At 40.9% G+C, this 8878-nt stretch overlaps 1 protein-coding gene across 1 annotated transcript; it reads left to right on the top strand.

Moving 5' to 3' along the window:
* Positions 1-4489: 4489 nt before the first annotated feature.
* Positions 4490-6144, top strand: LOC147899694 (non-functional NADPH-dependent codeinone reductase 2-like). Its single transcript, XM_087378383.1, has 5 exons — positions 4490-4638; positions 4759-4940; positions 5060-5303; positions 5485-5664; positions 5772-6144. Exons 1-5 carry the CDS (start codon positions 4519-4521, stop codon positions 5994-5996), a joined length of 951 nt encoding a protein of 316 aa, XP_087234509.1. The 5' UTR covers positions 4490-4518; the 3' UTR covers positions 5997-6144.
* Positions 6145-8878: the final 2734 nt, after the last annotated feature.

The raw sequence follows: 8878 nt of genomic DNA on the forward strand, positions 1-8878 counted from the left end.
TTCCCTTTCAATCGCCTAGCTGTTAGAAGTCTCTCGCGCCTCCTCTGCTAGATCCGATTCAGAGCCGCCAAAGTTCCCTCCTCTGCCACAAGCTTTGAAGCCCCATGAAAACCAACAAAGAGGCAAAGGAGAAGACTGATGTGAGCCACCGGCAGGAGAAGCAGAAGAATAGGGATAGCCAGGGAGAGAATGCACACACTTTTGAGCCAAGGTGAGCTGCCATCGACCCCACAGGAGAGCAAGAAGGAAAGCCAAAGAAGGATACAACACTAACCCCACGACTAACCACAACACTTAAAACTAATCCAGTCAACATGACTTTCCACAAGAAATCTACACAAAATCACACTCTTCCTTCATGAAACAAGGTGTTAATCCCACAATGGCCCTGCATGAAAAAGGAGGACATATATTTAAGGTTTTAGAAATGAGTTAAGTGTTACGTTTATTACTATTGTGATGTGAATTGATCATCGAGTCAATGCATATATGTATGTACTGGAATGGTCACTCCAACATGCATATGAGGTCCCACATGTTGTGAGTTGGTGTGCGATATTGCTCCAGATGTGGTCTAGTTGCCTTCCTTGCATAGTTGTGGGCTCCTCCATATGCAAATGTCCATTTGTTTGTATGAGATTGTTAGAATCATTGTTATTTTTTGTCACGTCAATGTTGAAGTCTCCAACAAGGATGATTTTTTTTTTTTGCTCATGTGCCTTGGAAAGCACTTGATCTAGCATTTGGAAGAACATTTTATTGTTTACTGATGGAGGTTTGTAAATGTTGAGGACAACATACTCAGATTTAGATTCGGAGATATTTGATTCCGTTATCTCTATACCCTGAAGTGCGTGGGTACAATATGAATGAACTTTTATTTCTCTATTTATGAAGGTGAAAGATCCAGAGGAGGAGAAGTTTGCTAGGCAAGTGGATTTTGTGGGCATAAAGTCACCAAAGTTGGTGGTTTGTGTCTCTTGCAAACATATGATATGTGACTATATTAAATGTTTCATTGCACTTATGTGCTTCTTGTACTTGGTGAAGGATCTTGTGTTTAATGAATGGATAATGATGTACGTTTGGGGAATTTGCTTGGTTCCCTTATTGTGATCCATTTTGATGTTGGATTCATTCTTTGCATTTCATGTACAACATCTTTCTCCACATGGAAGTTGTCATTGTGCAAGGGTTCTGTCAAGTGAAAGCTATCAATATTCCTAACACGTGAAAGGCTAGTGTATGCAAGTCCATGTGCACGCACTCCTTTGGGAGAGAAAGCCAACCTATCTAGTGTAAGTCCTTGAGCTCGGTGTATTGTTCGTGCTGCTACAGGATGTATAGGGAATCGCTCTCATGTAAGAATGCTTGTTTTGGAAGGTCCAATTTGAACTTCCTTTGCAACATGAAAGATAGGGGTTCAATGTGGATGGATGTGGGCAGAGTATGCGCTAATGCTTTTCTATCTTATTTGCTGGCCAATGTCAATGTGGGAATTTCACCCAAACAATTTCTTTTTCGTTCCATTTGCTCATGCTCATGAGCACTCCATCAACACCGTTTACAAGGCCATCATGCTGGTTGATATTTCTCGAGCAAAGTTCAATAAGGATTCCCTCTTTTATTTGTATGGTTGTTCATAGACCATCAGTTGCTTTCAGGTCGTCTAAGATTTTCTTGCTAATGCAAACATTCTCAGAGAAATGATCTATCATGTTTATTGCATAAGCTTTGCCTTATGCAAGTTGAAATACTATTTTATTGTGTTTGTTCATTTGTGCGTTTGTGTAAAATAGATGAGGGAAAGTGTGGTCTTTTGGAGGTGGATGAAAACAATTTTTGTTCATGTAATGAATTTGCTCGTGTGTGAGTACATTTTTGAAATGCGTTCACAGCATTTATGAATTCATTGTTATTTTGACTCATAGATTTGTTTAGCTCATAGCATTTCACTTTGCTTCGCCAATATGTGTTGGCAATGGTATCCGATGTCTCATCACTTTGTTTGAACACCCATGCATCTTTAACTGGGTTTGCTTGGTAGAAGTCCCACAGGTAATGATGTCCACACCACCAAAGAAGTTGTCGAAGTTACTTTCAAGTGATCTCATTCGAAGATTGGCGAAGTTAAGGCCACAAGGGAGATTTCATGGAAAACGAGTAGTTTGAGGTTCTTGTTAGTGCTCTTAGCACGTCTAGTTTCTCAGGTGGAAGCATGGTCAAGTTGTTCTTGCTATGAACTGGCAAGTTTTGTGCAGAATCTATTGTGATGCCATTGATATTGAAAGCCGCTTTACCTGTGTAGGCTAATATTCAACACCTTCAGCAAGTTAATATCATCATCAAGCATTTCTTGATTGTAGAATCTCACCAGCCCTTGAATTATGAGAAGAAGAAGATATGTCTTCCCACTTCCTCCTTCTCCTATTATGGAAAGTTTGATTTTCTCATTAGGTTGGATTCTCTTGCGAAGGAGGATGTCGTCAAATATTTTCCTTTGTTCTTCGTTCAAAGATCTTATTTGCTTGAAGTACTCATCGTTTGGCATTAGTATGTGTTTCTTGGTAGAAATGATGAAATTATTTTGACTTTGATGAGTCACAATTTTGCGGAGGTCCAAACCCAAGTCATATGTATGTTGATTTTCACTTTCAGTAGTTGGAGTGCATGTGTTATTGTGATCACTTCTACTCTGTAGGTTTTCTATGTTTTCTTGTGATGGAAGTAAGCTCCCATAGTCGAAGTTGTACAATGCCTTGTTGGCCTGCTCGAGGGAAAGGCTATAGTAATCGGTTTGCACTGTCAAAGATGATAAATTTTCTATCTGGGGCTGGCCGGGTGTCAGAATTTGACGGGTGGTGGATTTTCTTTGTTGACTCGTGCAAACGGGTGATTGGTTGTCCACCACTACTATTTTTATTCTCTATGCTTGCTATTTTTGTCCCCATTTTTGGCCTACCCGGAGGGAGAGGCTATAGTAATCGTTTTGCACTCTCAAAGATGATAAATTTTTTATCTGGGGCTGGCTGGGTGGCAGAATTTGACTGGTGGTGGATTTTCTTTGTTGACTCGTGCAAACGGGTGATTAGCTGTCCACTGCTGCTATTTTTATCCTATATGCTTGCTATTTTTATCCCCATTTTTGTCCCCCTTTCTCTCTCTCTCTCTCCTTCTTCTTCTTGCTTGCTATTTTTGTCCCCATTTTTTTCTCCCCCTTTATCTCTCTCTCCCCTTCTCCTTCTTCTTCGTCTTCTTCCAATGATTTCTCTTAATTCCTATTGGTTGGGACATGCCATCTCCACCTTTTCCTCCCTCTTTTTCTCTCCTTACTATTTCACTCTCTACTTTCTATTGGTCCACTCCCTACTCTCTCTCTCTCTCGTTTCCCCCCACTCCAAACCTCCACACCTGCCTGATGTAGCCAATTGCTCCTCATTTGCTGTTGCTTCTTCTTTTGCTTCTAGGGCCATAGGACAGGCCATTTGAATGTCATTCAACTTGTTTTCTCCCCCTTTCTCTCTCTCTCTCTCTCTTCTTCTTCTTCTTCTCTCAGCTTCCAGGGCAGGCCTTTTGAATTTATTCAACTTGTTGTCCCCCTTTCTCTCTCTCTCTCTCTCTCTCTCTCTCTCTCTCTCTTCTTCTTCTTCTTGCTTGTTATTTTTGTCCCCATTTTTTTCTCCCCCTTTCTCTCTCTTTCTCTCTTCTTCTTCTTCTTCTCTCTCTCGACTTCCAGCGCAAGCCTTTTGAATGTATTCAACTTGTTTTTGTTTATAATTTCTCCTTTGGCATGATAAGCTGTTTCCCATGTGCCAAACGTAGTAAGTTCTTGGTCCTCTAATTTTTTGAATGGATAATATAACAATAAGTGCTCTCTGTAGGAGTTTGTTGGGTCCTTGACTTTGTTGAATTTGACAAATCTTGTGACTTTTGGTTTGGATCTCTGCTTTGAATTGTTGTTAGCGTGGGTGAACTTTGCTACGTAGCTCGCTAAGCAAATATTTTCCATCTTTTCCCTTCTTGCATATTTCTCAATTAATGACTCACATGTTATGCTTGTGGAATCATTACCGAGATTTTGTAATTGGTGCTTTCTTTTTAGTATTAACACGCGATTGCTTTTTTCATTTGTATTAACAAATATGAACTCTCTAGATGTTTTGTATAGTGGCAAAGACAAAGACAAGAGTGACGCTAACTAGGTGGCGCATCGAAGAAGCTGGTGAAGAGAAGAAACCCTAAGCCTTATACGCATCTAACTACCACTAACCTAGAAAAACTAAACTGTAACCACTCCTGACAACCAAACTAGAAACTAACCATTAATTCACAACTAAAACAGGTTTTAAACTTGTTGACAATCTAATACACTCAATAACCAAGAACCTTCCAACTAAGTGAAGTCAACAAGACTTTTTCCAAAAGAATATGGAAATGTACACAATTTTTGGGGCTTTGCATAGACCCCTTTAAAAAAATCACACTCTTCGTCTCCTCCAGAGCTCTGACTCTGAGGCTATGGCGATTCCCAGCTCCAAGCTCAACAATGGAGCTCTCATCCCCCTCATCGGCTTCGGCACTGCCTCAGGTCGACAGCCTCACCCCCAAGTCCAGGCTGCCATCGCTGCTGCCATCGCGGTCAGCTTCGTCCACTCCATAGCTCTCTTTCTCTCTCTGTTGATCTGTTTGGAATTTTCTTGCGATCGTACCCTCAGCACATGGGATTTCATTTCTTTTCCCTCCCTTGGCGCTCTCCAGGCCGGGTATCGCCACTTCGACAGTGCCGCCCTCTACGACAGCGAAATTCCCCTTGGCGCCGCACTTGCTGAGGCATTTGCAGCAGGCGTTGTCCAGCGTGAGGATGTTTTCGTGACCTCGAAGCTTTGGTGCTCGGAAAACGATCCAGACGATGTTCTCCCTGCCATCCAGAATTCTTTAAAGTACGTCCTTTCTGCTCTTTCGTAATGCCTGACCGTGGCTGACAATGTCCTTTGTGTGATTTCCTCCGCTGTTGCAGCAGTTTATGATTTATGCTGTGTTACTCACGCGGAGGAAACAGGGCATTGCAGCTAGATTATCTCGACTTGTACCTCATGCATTGGCCACTACGATTCAAGAAAGGAGTGCTTTTCCCCCCCGGTAGCCCAGATGATATTCTTCGGGTGGACATTAAGGCGACATGGCGAGTGATGGAAGAATGTGTGCGGAAAGGGCTCACCAAAGCCATAGGCGTCAGCAACTTTTCCTGCAAAAAAATCGAAGACTTACTAGCATACGCCGAGATTCCTCCGGCAGTAAATCAGGTACATAATTTGTGAATAAGCGATGACATTTTACTACAAACAACGCTCTGCACTGGTTAATGCAGGCCAGCACATCAGCATCGTGCCCAAATCACTAGCTATGCTGCTTATATTTTCGATTATTGCCCGATTCTTGGAAGAAGACGAGAGCTGTTGACATTCTCATCTTTTGGGTATGCAGGTAGAGATGCACCCAGTGTGGCAGCAGCAACGATTGAGAGAAAGATGCAGCAGAGCAGATATTCATATCAGTGCCTATTCCCCTTTAGGAGCAGCACTGGCACCTTGGGGTTCCATGAAAGTGTTAGATCAACCAATTCTCAAGGAGATTGCAGAGAAACATGGCAAGACTCCAGCTCAGGTCTGTTGTTTAATATGAGACTTCGCTTCTTATCGAATGTCTGTTTTGACATGCAATGTCACTTGACTTAGTTTCATCCTCTACATGCCATTCATGGATGCCTTCAGGTAGCATTGCGGTGGGGAGTGCAGCAGGGGCATAGTGTTCTACCAAAGAGCTACAACAAAGAAAGAATGATGGAAAATCTTCAAGTCCTTCATTGGGAGCTTACTGATGAGGATTTGCTTAAAATTGGTTCCATCAAACAGCAAAGACTCTTTACAGTGGATTTTTTGTGCAATCCTAGTATAGGCCCAAAGAATGTGGAGGAATTGTGGGATGGAGAGGTGTGATAAATTCTTTAGAATAGAATTGAGACATTTAATGTGCCCTTTTTATCTCCCCTTGGTAATTGTTCCGTTTCAGGTCGTATGTAATAACACTAAGTCCTTACAGAGACCAAAAGAATGTATGTAAATGCAAAGGAGTGTCTTGATGTGATGTGTTTCCCATAAATTTGGTCAAGTTCTTGATTGTTGAGGTCTTTGACATGGGAGTGACCGATGTGCATATTTATGCTAGGAACATATAAATAGTCGTGTGTCTCAAGGGCGTGGGATGAATATAGGTATCTTAGTTAAAGTATTTATCCATAGATAGCCATTGCCATAAACTGTTCAAGCCACAGTTTTGTTTGAATGATCACATAAAAATGGAGGTAAGAGGGAATTATGCAAGTACACTCAATGATGTTTGTGCATCTTAGGGCTCATCACCAGAAACATGTATTTTTGAAGAAGCTTATACTAAAAGAGAAGCATCAGCTACCCAGTATAACAATTAAACCTAGAACTACTAGTTGATTCTAATGGAACATCACCATAGAATTTCAAAAGCTTGTACTAAAAGAGAAGCTTCAGCTACCCAGTATAACAGTTAAACCTAGAACTACTAGTTGATTCTAATGAAACATCACCATAGAAGTGAAACGAAAGACACCTATGGAATATCGCCATAGAGCAAAAAGAAATACTCTCCAGGGCTTGGTGAAAGTCCTCTTTGATTCCCAAGGAGAAGAAAAGGAAGAAGAGAGGGCTTATACTTGGGTGTTTTCAGTGACATCAATGGAAATATTGTCCAAAAAATAAAGAATGGTGCATGGAAAAAAATGGTGGTCTCAAAATGCAACGAAAGATGGAGGAGAGTCCTAAGAGTGAGGAGATTTAGATCCAGCTAGTGGGATCTTCTCACAAGTTAAGTTGTGTTTATCTCTTGCAAAGAAAATAGATGATGATATCCTCTCAAAACCCGTAGCTATGGGGTATTCACCATTTGCCAAAATGGAATTAACAAAGATGAAAGGGCAAGTAGTCAATCATGGTGTAAGCTTATTGTTGACATTGCATCAATGTACAATGTTATTGATTCCAAGCTAGTGAAAAGATTGAAATGGAAAACTTCTCCATCTGCCTATATGGTTAAAATGGCAGATGGGAGTTTAACAAAAGTGGGGTCACACAGTTGGCACTTTGTATCCAGGACTATGCACGAAAGCTAGGTTTTGAAATGATCAAGCTAGCTCACGCAGGTATAGCTTTGGCTATGGCGTCTAGCATTATAAAATAATCCAATCATAATCGGCAGAAATACATATATAGATTTGTATTTAATGGCCGACCATACCCATTACAGGATCTACCTCAGGTCCTTTAATCTCGAGATTAGAGGTAAAGAAAAATCCAAGTGAGGTGTTATCATTTCTTGTGTATCTCCGGTGCACCAATAGATTCCTTGGCTACCCAAGATAGGGACATGGCGTTGTTAGCTGATCAATTTCTCGGTGAGTTTTCTCATTGCTTTTTAGATGAGCTATCGTATGGGTCACATTTGGAAAGATAAGATTGAACTTGTTCCTTGAGAAAAACTTTTAACTGACCTCCTTATAGACAATTTCACAGAAGAACTTGAGGTGTGAAGACAATTGGAGGAATACCTCAAGTAGCAATAGATTCGACTGAGCATTCCACATTTTGCTTCACCAATGATATTAGAGATTGTGTATAGATTATCATGATCTAAAAAATATTACCATTAATATTCAATGGCAAGATTTGATATGTTTCTATATGGTCAAGTTAGAATATCTGAGATTTGTCATATCTCTTGATAGAGTAGAAATGGATACGAAGTAGGTGGGTACTATTTCAGTGTGGAACTACCTGAGAATATCACAGTGCTACAGTCATCCTTCAAGTTTGTTTAGTCCTACGGGAGACATACTAGAGCATATTTTGATATTGTCTCACCATTTACTGTGTGAACCTCAAATTAAGTCACATGCACCAGTGCAGGACACAGTGATAGTTGGTTGTATAGTGAGCATTTCACAACATATTCTAGGACCTTTTTGGCGATGATTTTAGAGCTAGAAAAGGTGTCAAAGGATGCAACACTAGCAGAAGACAATGCACATCAAAAAAACACAAAGTTGACTTTTTTTGTCAAAATATCAACGCATTGATTTTTTGTCAATGTCGACTTTTGACCAACCTAGTTAATCGTTGGAAACTGGTTGACTAGGGTCAACAACCATTTGGCCAAGGTCACCCAGTCTACCCTAAAAGTCTATAAAAGGTTCCTCGGCCCTCCATTGTTGCAATTGCATATTGCATGGTATCATATTTGTGTGTCTTGTGTCAGATCTCTACCTCTCTAGCTATCTATCGCTCTCAATATTATCTAGATCTCCATTACACTTAGTAGTCTAAGGTTTTAAAACTACGATCGAAGTCCTCTATATGTTACATTGGTATCCAAGCTTCATTAGAGGGGTGCTCTAGTAGCTCCTCCATCCCTTCAGTCAGCATTTAGTATAGTCTATCCCTTAGAGGGGTGCTCTGTAGTGGCAATCACCCCTCACCTCCTTGGGAAGGCATCCGCAATTCCATCTTCCTCTCATTTTCTCAGAGATACATTCATGGTTCCACATTCTAGGAGGGTGGTAGCGCTTTTACCCGTAGTAGTTATCACTCTAGTAGAGGAGGCAGGTGTATTCCAGATTTCTCTCATAGTAGTCATGTAGACAACAGTACAATCAATTTCTAGGACTGCATTTGAGTATTCTAGAGCTTCTGGGCATTTAGTTTTGGTTGCCTAGTTGCAGTGCCTTTGTCAAGATCCCAACAATTGCTAGAGTATCACCAACAATTCGATGTGGGTGGTTCTTCTGCAATGG

Source organism: Dipteris shenzhenensis, chromosome 8, assembly GCF_047967505.1.
Source record: "Dipteris shenzhenensis isolate YYH24624 ecotype China chromosome 8, Dip_SZ_1.0, whole genome shotgun sequence".
Lineage (NCBI taxonomy): Eukaryota > Viridiplantae > Streptophyta > Polypodiopsida > Gleicheniales > Dipteridaceae > Dipteris > Dipteris shenzhenensis.

Excerpts from the sequence above, each read along its gene's own strand:
- LOC147899694 (XM_087378383.1), top strand. The coding sequence starts at position 4,519 with ATGGCGATTCCCAGCTCCAAGCTCAACAATGGAGCTCTCATCCCCCTC. Across the intron at positions 5,304-5,484 it reads TTCCTCCGGCAGTAAATCAG|GTAGAGATGCACCCAGTGTG; the intron begins GTACATAATTTG and ends TTGGGTATGCAG. Across the intron at positions 5,665-5,771 it reads ATGGCAAGACTCCAGCTCAG|GTAGCATTGCGGTGGGGAGT; the intron begins GTCTGTTGTTTA and ends GGATGCCTTCAG.